Source organism: Geotrypetes seraphini, chromosome 9, assembly GCF_902459505.1.
Source record: "Geotrypetes seraphini chromosome 9, aGeoSer1.1, whole genome shotgun sequence".
Classification (NCBI taxonomy): Eukaryota; Metazoa; Chordata; class Amphibia; order Gymnophiona; family Dermophiidae; genus Geotrypetes; species Geotrypetes seraphini.
Genome location: NC_047092.1, coordinates 178,779,305 through 178,797,009, shown reverse-complemented (window position 1 = coordinate 178,797,009; position 17,705 = coordinate 178,779,305). Strand labels below are relative to the sequence as shown.

Genomic DNA, 17,705 nt, shown 5'->3' with positions numbered 1-17,705 from the left:
TTTAGGCTAGGGACCATACAGCCCTAAATCCAGCCACAAGCTGTCACCAATGCACAATTAGCACTCTCTCAATCTGCCAGGAGCCGTGAATACCACTTTCACTGCATCCTTAGCTCTGCCTAACCTGGGAAATGGAAGAACTGAGCCAGGAAATCCTTCAGGAAATCCACTGCCACTGAGTCACCAAGCTAGCCACTATTTGATATTTCAATAAATTAAACACTGATTTAGAATTCACAAACCTGCCAGAAAAATCTTCATTGAAGACTTCTTTTAATCTTGCCAGCACATCTTTTTCACAAAGTGGAATTAAACTCCCATATTTCTTCACCACCTCTGCGAGGAATCCTTTAAAAAACAGTGAACAAAGAGAGAAAAAAATCATGCATGAAGAAAAAGCAAAGTTGCTTAACTGTAACAGGTGTTCTCGCAGACAGCAGAATTAATCAAGTACATAAGTAAGTGATGATGTTTAAGGTTTAATTTGATTGATCACCTTTTGAAAAGACAAACCAGTTTACAGTGTGAGTCTAGAAACTGCACACTAGGACCAGGGCTGTGGAGTTGGGAATCTGAAGCAATTTTTGGGTTACTGGAATCGGAGTCTGTGAAAATGTGCCGATCAACTCAGACCACCAACACAATTAAATTGTATGCCATGTAAATATTATAATACTCAAATTTCTTATTTCACATACAATAATTTGATTAACCATTTTTTCAGGATATGTTTTACTTTTAGAATATATTTTGATTATTAAGTTCTTTGATGATTTTACTGTAAAATGTAATATGTTTTATGATATTTATATTAATGAAAGCAGCACCTAGATAATGACAAGGGACAAAGTCTGCCCTCGTCCCCGCAAACTCTGTCTCCAGCCCTGCAAACTCTGTCTGATCCCATCTGCACGAGCCTCGAGTAGTTATGATTTTATTATATATTGAAATAATTTTGTTAAAGTATAAAAACGAAATGATACAGGCAGTCCCTGGGTTAAGAACGAGTTCTGTTTTTTTAAACCATTCTTAAGTTGAATTTGTATGTAACTCAGATCCTGTACAGTCTATAAAAACATCAAACATTAAATAAACAGGCCTCAAAATAAAGTACTGTAGTTTAAATAGAAAGAAAAACTAGGAGGGTTACACTTATTTTTGCTCATCTGTTCCCTCTCCACCACCACATCCAACATTTCTCCCTCTCATCTCTCTCTTCCCCATGCATCTGTACCTTATGCCTCTCCCACCACCATGCCAATATTTCTCTCTCTCCCTATGCCCAACAATTCACCTGCTTTCTTCTTTCCCCATGTGCACTTCTCTTTCCCTCTCAGACCCCCAATTTTCCCTTTCTATTCTCTCCCCACCTCGGCATCTTTCCCCACTTCCTCCATTCTTCCATCCTATATCCCAAGTTCACGCTCCCCTCCTTCACTCCATTCTGGGTCTCATGTTTGTGCTCCCTCCCTTCCTTCTTTGTACCAACACAACCCTGCTTCTCCCTTCCTATGCCAATGCAGTCCCTCTTTTTCCCTAACGTGACCCTCCTCCAACCTTCCGCGTCCCAACTCGCCCCTCATCATCTCCCTCTGTTCCACGTCCCAAATTCATGCCTCCTGCATTTACCTCTTCTGGCTGGCTCCCTCCTTCCAGCTGCACTTCTGTTGGCAAAGCTGTGAGGTGGCTTCTGCATGCAGTCCACTGACCCGGGAGCCTTCCCTCCAACATCTGCATCAGAGGGATGGCTTCCAGGTCAGCGGTCCGCATGCACAAGCCACCGATCGCTGCTTTGCGAAGCCCAGCGGACTGCGTGCAGAAGCCACTGCTCGCAGCTTTGCCAACAAAAGTATGGCTGAGAGGAGGGAGCTAGCCAGAGGTAAACATCCGCAAGAGGCATGAATTTGGGACACGGAACGGAGGGGATGATGAGGGACGCGTTGGGACAAGGAAGAGAGAAAGGAGGGGCATGTTGCCACAAGAAGGGAGAGGCAGTACACCAGTTTGTAAGTACGAGTTCAGTGTAAGTTGAGCGTTCTTAAACTGGGGACTGCCTGTATTCTGTACAACTGCCATCATATAGAACAAGGATCAACACAACCCCTGTCTCCTCTCCCCAATATCCCTTCCACTATCGAGACAACTGAATAAGCCAAATTACTACCAAATGGTGCATAGAAAAATCATGCTAACAGAATACCTCGGTCACACATACAGATCACAAGCCAAATCCATAATAGCTGACCAAAAATGATAAACAAATTAAACCAAAATCTCAAGGAGCCACACCTTGCATGTAGTACACCACCTGAATAGAAATATAAATAAAGGAATCAGTCGATGTGGAGATACCATAAACAAAGGAGTTGGAGTCAAAGGTTTTTTTGTACAAACTCGATCTTTTACGCAACGGGGATGAAGACGGACTGGCAAAAGGTGAGAGTTGCTTCTGTTCCATTTGCTTGCTGCGTATCCTGTACTTGTACCTGGGTCAGAGGCTGCCCTGCTGTGCTGGGGGCAGAGGGTGTTAGCCCTCAGAGGTGAGGGGCGGGAAATGAACAGGCTGCAGCAGTGTTTTGCAGAGGGGGCTCAGATGATTTTTCACTCCACTGTCTCTAAGGGGGATTGGACTTGTATACCACCTTTTTTGGAGTTACACAACCACATTCAAAGCAGTTTAAGAATAAACAAGTATTTTGTATCTGGGACAATAGAGGGTTGAGTAACTTGCCCTGGGCCACAAGGAGCAGCACTGGGTGCAGAGGCAGTAGCTCTACCACTAGGCCATTCATCTTACCTCACCTCCAGTGTAGGGTTTAAGGCTGGAAGGGGGTTGTAGATATTGCACGCACACACCACAAGAGGTCTGCCGCTTTGTTTAGGAGGCTGAGGCACTGTGAGTAGTGGCTTCTCTGAGAGGAGGGGAAGGGGTCAGGGTGGAACGGAGAGATCAGATGAGGGAAAAGGGAGACAGAGGAATGAGAAAGTAGAGAGATTGATGCTGGTAGGGTGTCAGCAGAGAAATAAGGAGAGAGGGACAAACATGCTAGATCTGGTGTAGGAGAGATAAAAATGATGAGAGCAGTGAAGCTGGATTGAATCATGTAAAAACAAGAGAGGGCTGGATGGAAAGGGGAGAGGGGTATAGAAAGAAGGCAGATACCATATGGAAGGGTGAGAGGGCATACAGTGGATAGAAGGGCACATCAGACCACCCCCCCTGTCAAATTTAAGAACCCATTGTGGCCCACAAGTCAAAAAATGTGCCCACCTCTACCCTAAAATGTAGGTAGCTGAGTGGCTATTTGACACAAACCATTTGTCACCTGATGGTCAGCCAGTACTAACTCAGGTAGACAAAACGGAGTAAAATATTGGATCTTAAATTCTAGATGATAGAGCAGTTGGCTTTTGATCAGTGTCAAACAGCCTAGAGGTTGACATCCTAGCCTAGCCTGTACTGGAAGCATCTCTGGTTAAGTACACAATGACACTTTGGATAAGTAAGGAGAAATCAGAAAATTAGCAGGTAAGAACCTTTAGTCCCTCCAGACCGGCACATAAACAGATGGGTTTATGTTCCTCTGCCAGCTGGTGGAGACAGACATTGACTTTTGGCTGTATAAGTGGGCTGTGCAGTCCCCTCTACAATCAGTCTGACAAATAGCCAAGCAAGAACTAAGAACTGTGAACTATAAATAGACACTGACACTTCCAGAAGGAGAATATCAAGTAATTGTCCAGAAAGGACAGGGAAAAAACACTGCTGGATATTGATTAGAATAAGAACCTTCAAAAACGTCCCCACAGTTCGCCAGCTAAGCCAGACGAACCAACACCACTGCTCTTATTGAACTCCCCAACAATCCTGATAAAAAGATACCGCAGAAAAAAAGTACTCTTCGAGAAAGACACTGAATAAAAACGCCAGGGCGGGTCTGGAGGGACTAAAAGAAAGAAAATTATCAGGTAATAACCTAATTTCTCTTTCTTTAGCGGCCCTCCAGACCAGCACAGAAACAGATGGGATGTAACAAAGCAGAACCTATCATGGGTTGGACCCCTGAAGGGCCACCACAAGAACACACTCACTGAACACAGTGTCCTGATGTGCCTGAACATCCACACGGTAGTATCGCACAAAAGAATGGATATCCACCGGAGGCACAAGAGAAGACTCAGCCCAAAAAGCTGCCTGCCTCCCGGGTTGAATGAGCTTTGAGAAAATCCAGAACAGGCTTCTTTTGAAGAAGGTATGCTGAAGCGATAGCCTCCTTGATCCAGCGCGTAATTGTAGCCTTGGAAGAACCATCCCCCTTACGAGGGCCCACTAAAAGGACAAAAAGATGATCCAACTGACGGAAATCCTTGGTCCGCTGAACATAAGCGTGAAAGACTCTACAGATATCTAATCTATGCAACTGTCTCTCCTCCAAAGAGCCCTCCCAACTACTTAAGACTGGGAGGACAATGGACTGGTTGACATGAAAAGGCGAAACCACCTTTAACAGAAAGGAGGGAACTGGCCGCAGCATGACCCGCTCCCTAGAGAACTCCAGGAAGGGAGGCCTACATGAAAAGGCCTGCAGTTCAGAAAAAGTGTCTCATGGAAGTAATGGCTACTAGGAACATCGCCTTAAGAGTAAGGTCCTTCAATGTGCAGGAGCCAAGAGGCTCGAAAGGAGAACCCATGAGCCCAAAAAGAACCATATGGAGATCCCAGGCTAGAACTGAAGGACGACCTGGAGGCTGGAGCAATTTCACCACTCTCAAGAATCGAATAACATCCGGAGAAGAAGCCAAATGCTGACCACGCAACAGACTGCGAAAAGAAGGCAAAGCCTCAATCTGACCATAACATATAAATTGACTTCTAGATTGCATAACCTTGCAGATTTATGCGGTTTACAAAGAGTACATCTACTTACAATCGAGCAATCATGGAATTTAATTACCCAAAAATCTAGAGAATAAGTACGTTTTCAAATGTTTTCTAAATTCCAGATATAAGAAAGACATAATAGATAACTGGCAGCATGATATAAAAGAATACATTCATGAAATCTTTGAACTTACAACCCTTCACCGACAGAAAAATAAAAAAAGCATGAGCTTTACGTGAATGTTTGAGTAGCAAAGGAAAATGAATTAATCAAATAAACTGGAGATTGACCCAACAAGACTTTATAATAGACACAACCCGACTTAAAAATAATACGTGCCTGATAAAAGGGAGGGATGGAGGAGTAGGCAAGGCCCCGATCTAAGTCATCCTATAAAACTCCATAATGTGAGGCAAGAAGCAAAAAGGGGAGCCACACCACACATGGAACATCACTCCTCAAAGAGACGCGAAACTCACAGAATCCTGAGAGGTGGAAAGTCTGAGAATCTGGTGATCACCTTATCTGAATAACCTTTCTTACTTAGGCATTCCCTTTCAAGCGCCAAGCTGTAAGACACAAGGGACTGGATCGAATATTGGAACAGGACCCCAGCGGAAGAGGATCTGCCATGAACTGGATCTACATACCACGGGTGCTTGGGCCAGTCTGGAGCCACTAGGATCACGAGGCCTGCATGCCGAGCAATGCGAAGGACTCTGCCTACCAGTGGCCATGGAGGAACGACATACAGCAGGTTGTCCGTTGGCCAAGGCTGCACCACAGCATCAAGCCCTTCGGCCTAGTAACCCCTGCACCGACTGAAGAACCTCAGCGCTTTGGCGTCGATACTCGTGGCCACCTGGGTTATACTGTGGATCTCTGCAATCTCAAAGAACCAAGAGTGTTCCGACTGTAGAGAAGGTGGTTACTGAATAGTTTCTGAGTTGCAGGAGGACCAATTTGGAATGAAGGGAGACTATTGGCAATGTTTGCACAGGAATTAACAGTGCTGCACCAGAATTGAGGTAATTTCTTCTGCACAGATGGTGGCACTGAAGTATTTTCTAACTTGTGCACTTTGTGGTGGGTGCTATGACTGCAGTATTCTGTGCTGAAATGTAGCATTTTGCAACTGCTTTCAAACCATGCAAATGAGGTGGTTCCACCTACTTGCACCTGTGAGACAGTGCCAATGAAGTCTCTGCTTTTGTTTGAGAAATCTCAGCTGAAACCATGATCTTCTCTGAAGAGTATATGGCACTGCTCTATTACAAATGGGATTTTTGAAGCCAGTGTGAGGTAAGGAAGTAACATTGAGTGAGAAAGACCCGCTGAACCACAGGATCAGCCAACCTCTACACTAAATATTTTTTTCTTCATTTTAAAAAAAGTTTCTTCACTACCTCATAATAGTCACAGAACCAACTGAGGTTACTGTTCTAGCTTGAGGGGACATGTATCTGATATGCTTTGCTCCAGTGACACAAATGCCTGCAGGTATCACCGACAGTCATCTTTCTCCCAACGGATGAGCAATCTGAAGCCTGGCCTTACTTGTACCAGGGTTCCATAACAAGAAAGAAAAAAGTATTCTTCTTCAGTAGAAATAAAAAAAAAAAAGGGTGGTTGTTTTAGTATCCTCTCACCAGAGCAGAGGGGAATTAAAAAAAGAAGTGGGGATTACTACATGTGGGATGGGATGTGCATAGTCGGAACCTTTACACAAGTTCCAAGCTCTGGGAGAGCCATTTCATTCCGGTGTTGACAGATGACATCATACTTGTGTACCCGATTCAATTGCTGCCCATTAGTCGGAGTAATATTGTGAAATTTAAGGATAGATTCAGCAAAAATGTTGCTACCACTTAACATTGCTTCTGTCTTATTTTGAGGGAAGAGTTCGAAGGTGTTATGCCCATGACCAGGGGGTAACTGAAATTCAAAATACTACGTAATATGCTCTCCTCAACATCTGACCTCCTTGACCTAAGTGTTGCCCAAACAACATCAAAGGGACTGGCCAGGGGGGTACACTGAAACTCAGCATACTACTGACATGAATCCACAAGTCTGTTTATCTGACATTCTGACCTCCTTGACCTGGGTGTTGCCAAAACAAGGAACAAAAGACCAGCACCTGCTGTTTATGCTTTTGAACTCAGCAGATTTCACCCTTTATAAGGACGGGACGCTGCTCCTAGAATTAGAATCCATGACGTCTGGAGGGAGAATCCAAGATGTCTAAAGGGGCAGTCCTTTGGTCCACCCACCTATCAATTGCCAGGATTCCCAATTGTGAAGATGGTAGTTGTATGGGGTCAAGGTGATGCTATTTTTATTCTTATATAATAAAGGGTTATTGTTTATGCTTTTATATTGTCTGTGTGCTTTTCTGAGTGTCACTGATCATCCCATTTGTCAGAAATTAGTGGCGGAACAGAAGGCGATTCACAATCTCTTTCTCGCAAGGTGAGGAAGTTTTCTGCATATTTCACGTGCTGAAGAGCACAACTACCCAAGTGATATTACTACCTGTATACAACATCTTCCATTGGAACTAGTGGACATATGAAAAACCGTTAAATCAGGTCTACACTACATAAGCTTTCTAATGAAATACTTCAATATCAATGTATATAGTTCACACATCAAATAAATGCAACCCTTACACAGCTTTGTTAAATGTGTTTTGTAGATTGAAAATGCAGAACACATACCACAAACTACAGCAGCAGCTGGCAAGGGAATAGCTGATTATTGGTGGTAGAGACATCTGAGACAACTTCTATTCCTCCTGGATATACCAAACTCCTACTGGTGAAAGTTTACTACTTAAAATGACATGCCAGTTACTGTACTGCTATCTAGATATATGACTAAGTAGTTAATAGTCATTATGTCAATAGTACTATTCTTTTTTCAAATTTTATCCATTCAAAAACAATCTCCCTCTTAAAAAAAAAAAAAAAAAAAGTTATAGCCAATGCCTATTGCAGCTAAAATCTGCTCCTCTGGCATGTAAGCTTTTGGCCTTGGCATATTCACTTATCCAACTAAATTACATCCTATGGGCAGCAAAATAAAAATTCAACTAAACAGATTCTGGCTTGGTTTAGTGGATTACAAAGCTTGGCAACAAAACTTGCTGTTTTCTTATTGTTAGGAAGCCTTGTAGAAGTAAAAAGGCTTTCAGCATCTGCCAGAAATGAAAAATATTGTTTTTTGTATTTTCTTGTACACATGGATTTTGTTAAATTAATGGTAATACAGCAAATCTACTGGCTTGCACAGTGGCAGGGCAATTAACCCAAGTTCAATATATAAACCCAGGAAAAAGGGTGGTAAACGCCACTTTCACACTAATATCTGCTTTGGATAATGGCTGGGAAAGCTGCATACTCTCCAATGCTAAAAGTATATACTAGAGCATTTAATTATAAAAAAAAAAATGAAACAAGGATTCACATTCAGAAGCAAGTTCAGCCTCCACCCTCCCAAACAGCCAGTTTAATCAGAACAAACATGAAGTTGGCTTATATATAGCAATGCAAACCCAAAGCCTATGCAATCTTTGCTGCTTAACAAAATTAATTTTTGAAGTTATGTATGACATCATAAACATTAAATCACATCTAACTGACACAAATTTATGCTTTCCTCACCAAATATATCGTGAATATGTAACCACCAAAAGAGGAACCAATCCAATATCAATAGTGGTGTGCAAATCGCAAAACAGATAAAAATTGATGAATCATCTGTTTTGCGATTTGCACACCACTATTGATATTGGACAAATTTATGCTGGCATGGGAAAGAGACAATGATTTTCATGCTTCAAGAAAACACAGAAGGGAGTTACAACCCTAACCACCTTCCTGGGCTGACTAGATGGGCCATGTTGGTCTTTATGTGCCCCGTCATAGTAACTTACATAGTAATATAGTAATCAGTTGATCCGCTGGCAGAGTCAAAGATTCTCAAAATACAAAAATACGACGGTGTTGATTCAAAACTAAATATCTAACCAAATGCTGCCTTGAAGAAGCTCTTGATAGTTGGAATAGAGCGAAAAGCACAATTACTTACCGTAACAGGTGTTATCCAGGGACAGCAGGCAGATATTCTTAACGCATGGGTGACGTCACCGACGGAGCCCCGGTACGGACACTTTTACTAGAAAGTCTCTAGTTGGGCCGCACCGCGCATGCGCGAGTGCCTTCCCGCCCGACGGAGGAGTGCGTGGTCCCCAGTTAAGATAAGCCAGCTAAGAAGCCAACCCGGGGAGGTGGGTGGGACGTAAGAATATCTGCCTGCTGTCCCTGGATAACACCTGTTACAGTAAGTAACTGTGCTTTATCCCAGGACAAGCAGGCAGCATATTCTTAACGCATGGGTGACCTCCAAGCTAACAGAGAGGGAGGAGGGATGGTTGGCCATTAGGAAAATAAATTATGTAGCACAGATTGGCCGAAGTGTCCATCCCGTCTGGAGAAGGTATCCAGACAGTAGTGAGTAGTGAACGTGTGAACTGAGGACCAAGTGGCAGCCTTGCAGATTTCCTCGATGGGAGTGGAACGGAGGAAAGCCACAGAAGCAGCCATAGCTCTGACCCTGTGGGCCGTGACAGCACCTTCCAGTGAAAGACCGGCCCGAGCATAACAGAACGCAATGCAGGCAGCAAGCCAGTTGAAAAGCGTCCGTTTAGAGACAGGACGACCTAGACGGTTAGGGTCGAAGGACAAAAAGAGCTGAGAGGACAAGCGGTGAGCCCTGGTACGGTCAAGGTAGTATGCAAGGGCACGCTTACAGTCCAGCGTGTGCAACGCCTGTTCCCCAGGATGAGAATGGGGCTTAGGGAAAAAGACAGGCAACACAATGGACTGGTTGAGGTGAAATTCCGAGACCACCTTGGGAAGGAATTTAGGATGGGTACGCAGAACCACCTTGTCATGGTGAAAAACAGTGAAAGGTGGGTCGGCAACCAGTGCATGCAGCTCACTAACCCTCCTGGCAGAGGTGATGGCAATGAGGAAAATCACCTTCCATGTATGAAATTTGAGTGAAGTTGTGGCAAGAGGCTCAAACGGAGGTTTCATGAGGGCTGATAAAACCACATTCAGGTCCCAGACGACTGGAGGAGGCTTCAGAGGTGGTTTGACATTGAAGAGGCCTCTCATGAACCGGGAAACCAGGGGATGAGCCGTAAGAGGTTTTCCGAGGATAGGCTCATGAAACGCAGTAATGGCACTGAGGTGGACTCTAATTGAGGTAGACTTGAGGCCAGCGTCGGAGAGAGAGAGCAAATAGCCCAGTACAGTTTCCACCGCCAATGAGGTGGGATCGTGATGATGTAGTAGACACCAAGAGGAGAACCGGGTCCACTTCTGATGGTAACATTGGAGGGTGGCCGGTTTCCTAGAGGCATCCAAAATACGACGGACAGGCTGAGACAGATTCTCTGGAGAGGTCAGCCCGAGAGAAACCAAGCTGTCAGGTGGAGCGAGGACAGATTGGGATGTAGTAGAGACTGATGTTGCTGCGTAAGTAGAGTAGGAAACACAGGGAGAGGAATGGGCTCCCTGGAGCTGAGCTGGAGCAGGAGGGAGAACCAGTGTTGGCGAGGCCACCGAGGAGCGATGAGAATCATGGTGGCTCTGTCCCTGCGTAGTTTGGATAACGTCCGCAACATCAGAGGCAGGGGAGGAAAGGCATAGAGGAACCGATCCGTCCAGTCGAGCAGGAATGCATCCGGGGCCAGACGATGAGGAGAGAAGAGTCTGGAACAGAACTGGGGCAGCTGATGGTTGTGAGGAGCTGCAAAGAAAGATGGAGCGGAGTGTCCACTTGTGAGGCTGAAGGATGCGGCTGAGATTGTCAGCCATGGAGTTCTGTTCGCCCTGGATATAGACAGCCCTGAGGAAGAGACTGTGGGCCGTGGCCCAGGTCCAGATGCGGATGGCCTCCTGACAGAGGAGGGGAGATCCGGTGCCGCCTTGCTTGTTTATATAGTACATGGCGACTTGGTTGTCTGTGCACAGGAGAAGAACCTGAGGGTAGAGAAGATGCTGGAAGGCCTTGAGAGCATAGAACATGGCTCTGAGTTCCAGGAAATTGATGTGGTGTTGACGCTCCTGAGGGGTCCAGAGTCCCTGGGTGCGAAGATCTTCCAGGTGAGCTCCCCACGCATAGGGGGAAGCATCTGTGGTTATGGTCATGGAGTGAGGGGGTAGATGAAAGAGTAGACCCCTGGAAAGATTTGAGGAGTTCAACCACCATTGAAGAGATTGCTGAAGAGACGATGTCACAGAGATGGGATGAGAAAGAGGATCCGAGGTTTGTGACCATTGGTTGGCAAGAGTCCATCGAGGCGTCCGGAGGTGGAGTCGCGCCAGAGGAAGTACATGAACCGTCGAGGCCATGTGGCCCAGGAGGACCATCATCTGCCGGGCTGGGATGGAGGAGCACCTGACGACAGAGGTGGAGCAGGGTCCGTTGTCGGTCGGAGGGGAGAAACGCCCTCATTAGAGTGGTGTCGAGAACTGCTCCAATGAACTGAAGTCGCTGTGAGGGAAGCAGATGCGACTTGGGGTAGTTGATCTCGAACCCCAGGAGATGGAGGAGGAAAGAGATTGGTGTGATTGAGTGGCTTGTAGCACAAGTGGAGACGTAGGTGCTTTCACCAACCAATCGTCCAAGTAGGGGAAACACCTGGAGGTTGTGAGACCTGAGGAAGGCCGCCACCACAATAAGGCACTTGGTGAACACCCTGGGCGATGATGCGAGGGCCAAAGGGGAGCACTTTGTACTGATAGTGTCGGTGTGTATATGAAATCGGAGGTAGCGACGTGAAGTCAGATTGATTGGGATGTGGAGTGTAGGCCTCTTTGAGGTCTAGGGAACATAGCCAGTCGTTGTTGAGAGAGAAGAGGGTAAAGCGTTGGCAAGGGAGAGCATTCTGAACTTCTCCTTGACCAGACACTTGTTGAGGTCCCTGAGATCGAGGATGGGACGGAGATCTCCTGTTTTCTTGGGAACCAGGAAGTAGCGGGAGTAGAATCCCTGACCCCTTTGGTCCGAAGGCACCCTCTTCGATGGCATTGAGAAGAAGGAGGGATTGGGACCTCCCTCAGGAGGAGGAGGGATTGGGAGGAGTGAGAAGCAGACTCGATGGGAGGATTGTCTGGTGGAAGAGTCTGGAAGTTGAGAGAGTAAGCCGTGGCAAATGATTGTTGAGGACCCACTGGTCCGAAGTGATGACTTCCCAACGGCTGAGGAAGAGCTGAAGACGTCCTCCGATAGGCTGAGGAAGAGAGGTAGCGACTGGTGGGAGACTGGCTATGCCCTGGAGAAAGGAGTCAAAAGGGTTGAGATGGTTTTGATGGAGGAAGAGGCTTGGCAGGCTGATGAGACTGCGATCGAGCCTGAGGTTGATGCTGGTGACGAGGACGGCGAGACTGTTGCTGAGGCGGGTTGAAAGGTCTGGCCGAGAACCTGCGCTGGTAGGAAGACTGCTGTCTGTAGGGGCGAGCAGGTGGAGTCTTCTTTTTAGGTTTGACCAGAGTGTCCCACCTGGTCTCGTGTGCTGAGAGCTTCTGGGTTGTCGAGTCTAGGGACTCCCCGAAGAGTTCGTCACCCAGACAAGGTGCGTTAGCCAAGCGGTCTTGGTGGTTAATGTCAAGGTCAGAGACTCTCAGCCAGGCTAAATGGCGCATAGCAACAGCCATGGCAGATGCTCGAGAGGTCAGCTCAAACGAGTCATAAATGGAGCGAACCATGAACTTCCTGAGTTGGAGGAGGCTGGAAATATGCTGTTGGAAGAGGGGGACCTTACGTTCCAGAAGATATTTTTGTAAGGAGGAGAGTTGTTGCACCAGATGCTTCATGTAGAAGGAGAAGTGGAAGGTGTAATTGTTTGCTCTATTTGCTAACATTGCATTTTGGAAAAGGCGCTTACCAAATTTATCCATAGTTTTTCCCTCTCTGCCAGGAGGGGTGGAAGCATATACACTGGAACCCTGAGATTTTTTCAAGGTGGACTCCACCAGGAGAGATTCGTGGGGCAATTGAGGCTTGTCAAACCCTGGGATTGGAATGACCCGGTACAAGCTATCCAGTTTGCGAGGGGCCCCGGGAACAGTGAGGGGAGTCTCCCAGTTTTTGTAAAAAGTTTCCCGTAAGATGTCGTGGAAGGGCAACTTCAAAAATTCCTTGGGAGGTTGCTCAAAGTCTAGGGCATCGAGGAAAGCCTGAGACTTTTTAGAGTCGGACTCTAATGGGATAGAAAGATCTGCTGACATCTCCCTAAGGAATTTAGAGAAAGAGAACTGTTCCGGTTTGGAAACGGTGTCGGCAATGGAGGGTTCTTTGTCGGTCGACGAAACGTCCTCTTCGGTACCATGTGGGGAGTCTTCCCATAAGTCCGGGTCCCTAACGTCGGGGTGTGCACGTCTGGACGTCGGCGTGGAAGGCTCGGTATGGCGGGTCTTTGAGAGAGATTTGCCTGAGCATTACCGAGGCGGTACCGGGGTGAGGAAGACCGATGTCGTTCCTGGGACCGGGAAGGGTCGGCAGCGGCACGGGGCATGCACTGTAGGCGGTTTCAGCCAAGAGTACCGGCATGGAGGTATTAATCGGTACCGAGGGGTTCGACACCGATGGGACAGTGCGAGGCTCGGACCAGCAACGCCGGCAACAGTTGTTGTAGTTGTTGCTGCAGCTGCTCCCTGTAATTGGGATTGGGAGTATGGCCGCGATGCAGTCATCCAGGGGGGGGCACCGGTACCGCTTTTTTCTTCTTCGGTACTATAGGTGCCGCTCTACGCTCCGGCGATGAGGAGGCCGATGACGAGGCACTCACCGATATCGGAGGCGGAGCGTTTACGGGGTCGGTGCGGTGCCGGATGGGTCGGTGTCGCGACCGTGGCAGGAGGGCGTTCTAGAGAAGTGGAAGGCTTCTTAGCCGGCTTACCTGGGCCCAGCGACCCCGAAGAAGGATCCGGTGTTGTCGACGTAGTCGGTGCCGACTTTGGAGGTGCCGTCGACCGTCGTGGCAGGTTCCATGGCAGATCCGGTACCGAACAAAATATTTTGTTGGATCTGCCTATTTTTTAAAGTGCGCTTTTTAAGCGTAGCACAGCGGGTGCAGGTGTCAGCCCGATGCTCTGGACCCAAGCACTGTGAGGCACCAATTGTGCGGGTCGGTGAGAGAGATCGGGCGTGCACACCGCTGGCACTTCTTAAAGCCCGGTTGAGGGGGCATGAAGGGAAACACCGGCCTCCGCAAAATCGAATCCGGAGGCCTGTATGGTGGGCAACAGGCCCCGCCGGGGCTGGGCCTGAAAAAATAAGGAAACTCGACGAGTGTTTATTTTTTTTTTTTGAAAGCAAAAATAAAGGGGAATCCGAATAAGAAAAATAGAAATAAGGTGAGAGAAATACGCTAGCGGGAAGGCAAAAAATTAGTTTTTCAACAGCCGTTGAAAACACATGCGTCTTCTTCGCTCCGCGGAAACGAAAAAAACTGGGACCACGCACTCCTCTGTCGGGCGGGAAGGCCACTCGCGCATGCGCGGTGCGGCCAACTAGAACTATTCTAGTAAAAGTGTCCGTACCGGGGCTCCATCGGTGACGTCACCCATGCGTTTAAGAATATGCTGCCTGCTTGTCCTGGGATAACGGAGATCTTCCGTCGGGATGAAAGCTGGGCGTAACATTTTACCCCGAGCTAAGTATCATACAGCAACAGCATTAGTGATATTGTGCGATTATGTTCTATTTTAAATAATAGCTCACAGATAAAATAAGACAATTTAAATAATACCTCTCAGAGAAAATAAGACAAATATCAATGATAGCCCAACTATAAGTACAGCAACTAAGATATGCTCTGGTGGCTGACTTTAGGCACTTGAGATATAAAGTCTTCGCCTCTAAAGGTGAGCAAGCTGTTCCTTTCATTCAACGGTCGGCTTTTATTTAGGGTGTTTGATATAGTAAAAGATGGCAGATAAATACCCGTGTGATCCATCCAGTCTTTTCAAGTCAGAGTTGTACCTGTTGTTCCATGCAGGGTACACTCCTCTGTGCAGACAGGCAAACAGAAGAACACCTCGCCATGGGATTATAAGTAGACAAGCAAAAAGGCATCTTTTCAGCCAATGATTGAGTCTTTATTCAAATCAAGCAGACCCACTACTTGATTGGAATAAAGACTCGATCATTGGTTGAAAAAGACACCTCCCTTGCCTTTTTGATTGTCTACTTACACTCCTCTGTGCCCCATTTATAAAACATGAATCATTTAATTTTACTTTGATCCATTTGTTTTTTTATACATAGTGTGCCCCGTTTATCTTATGCATTTTTGAATTTGGTCATTGTTTTTAGTCCAACCCACCCCATTCACTATGGTCCATATTCTCAAAATGGTGCCTAAGTGAAAAGATGCCATTTAAAACAATACTTAGAAAAACGTTTCTAGCGCCTATCGGCACCTAAAAAACAGCACCAGAATTGTACCACTGTACGCGTGGCTAATTAGTTAGGAACCAGTAGGTGCCTCTGGAAGCGCGATTCACATCAAAAGGTAGGCATCAGAAATGTAGGCCTTGAAAACCCTGGCCTACATTTCTGGTGCCTACCTTTGCCAGAGGCGAATTCTCTAAACAGCAATGCTGCGTGATAGACATGCGATTGGCACCTTCCAAGAATCCAGGCCTATGTTTTTAACCAGTGTCCATGAATGGAAGCCAGTTCAGACCTTTTGAAGCACTCAACATTACTTCATACCCCCATTAATAGGGACGCTAACTTGAAATGTACCAAATTTGTTTCCTAGTAAACATGTGAAATTATTTAACAAAGTCATTATCCTTAAAAGCTAGTGTTTTGTAGCTTAGAACAAATCTTAAGAGGTTTTTTTGTTTGTTTGTTTTTTTTACAGAAAGGGTGGTAGATGCATGGAACAGTCTCCCAGAAGAGGTAATGGAGACAGAAACTTTGTCTGAATTCAAGATAGGCTTGTGGGATCTCTCGGGAGAGAAAGAGATAATGGTTACTGCAGATGGGCAGACTAGATGGGCCATTTGGCTTTATCTGCCATCATGTTTCTCTGTTTCTATAAACTCATGACAGCTCATTTATGACAGTTCCTACACAGATGTTCCTCAATGCTTTGGGGATAACATTAGTTAGTAATGATAGATTAGGTTCTTACCTGGATAATCTTCTTTCTGTTAATCTTTTCAGTAGCCATACGTATGGTGATCAATCTGTTCCCACAAACTGGACTTGCAGAAGTGTGAATGTTACGGCTTAGAGCACCTCCCCTCATCTTCTTCCTCCATACAAACATCTAATTGCACAGATCTCATGGGGAAAACACCCCCATGAGATTCCACTCTAATCAAATGCTGGCACAAGTAAATGATCTTTCAATTCCTTTTTAAAAGACAATCCTTACTCAATCTCAGACAACCTGGCAAACCATTCCACAATTGTGAGTCTGCTACTGAAATTGCCATTGCTTCTGTTCTCTTGTAGTGTGATTCCCCTACTGACTCAACTGACAATCTCATTGCAGACTCTGACCTCAGTAAGTATAACAGCATATATTGCCTTAGAGAATCAACCTGCTCTGTGCAACTAGCACCAACAATAAGGGAGCCAGAGGCTTAAGAATACACCAACATATACAAGATTTCTTCACACACAGCCATCTGACTGATAGAAGTGCTCCAGGCCTGGAATCTAGAAACATCCGAGGCAGAAAAGCAGACGAAACAGTATACAGTGTTCCCCCTGCGAATTTGCGGTCTGCTCCGACCGCCTCCTTCCTGTAGTAAAGTTGGGCTACACCAATCAGGAGCTGCGTGTCAAAGCAGCTCCTGATTGGTGTAGCCCAACTTTACTACAGGAAGAGGCGGTCGGAGTAGACCATGAGTGATTTTTTTCACCCGCCTGCACTCCAGCTGTCCTCTCCTGCCTTTTGGCAGGCGAAAAACGGCATTTGTGGGTTAAAAAAAAATAAAATTTGCGGGGGTTCCGAATTTCAGGGGAATACTGTATATTAAGGGGGGGCTGTATGGACTCCTAAGAGAATTAACAGAAAAAAAAGATTATCCAGGTAAGAACCTAATCTTTCATTCTGTTACATCCACTCAAGAGTCCATATGTCTACATCTAGGGAGAGCCTGCGCACAAGACCAAGAACACAAAAGCGGTATCCGCTCAAGCTGCTACATCCACTCTGGAAAAAAATATGCAGATTAGACCAAGTTGCTGCTCTACAAATCTCTGCGGGAGGAACTGCCCGAAACTCCGCCCAAGAAGAGACAACACCCCTGGTGGAATGCACCTTGAGAGACCGGCGGCTGTTTATCACAGGCAATGTATGCCGAAGATATGGCCCTGTGAATCCATGTGTGTTTTTCATAGGACTTGCTTGCCTGGTCCTTCCTTAGGTTTTTCGTGCTCAGAGAGGTCCTTGGACTCCCGTGCGCCCAGGAGATATCTTCACAACCCCCTATATGCTTTGGGGGGGGGGGGGGGAAGAGGGGAGGATTGGAGGGGAGTTCTGGGATTTCTGGGGTTAGTGGGTAGATATAAATAACATATGACTTTGTAATGCTATGCTTTGTTTTAGTGGATCTCCCGCCTCTGTTCGCTGTCTTTTGTATAGTTTTCTTGTGGTTCCGCCTGTTTTTCAGTCAATAAAAATTGTTTACAATCTAAATTCATCACTGGCTTGTCCCAGTGGTGTACAATGACATCAAATGCCCTTTGGGAGATCGACTATTCCCCTGGGTCCAGGAACCT

The 17,705-nt window shown here is 46.2% G+C and overlaps 1 protein-coding gene across 3 annotated transcripts in view; it reads right to left on the bottom strand.

Annotated features, from left to right (window-relative positions):
- Positions 1–17,705, bottom strand: part of LOC117366770 (sentrin-specific protease 5-like) — a 56,462-nt gene that overhangs the window by 27,127 nt on the left and 11,630 nt on the right. For all 3 annotated transcript variants that reach the window (XM_033958606.1, XM_033958604.1, XM_033958605.1), the window contains exon 3: positions 243–348. In XM_033958606.1, the coding sequence (XP_033814497.1) occupies positions 243–348 (106 nt within the window). The remainder of the gene's footprint in view (positions 1–242; positions 349–17,705) is intronic.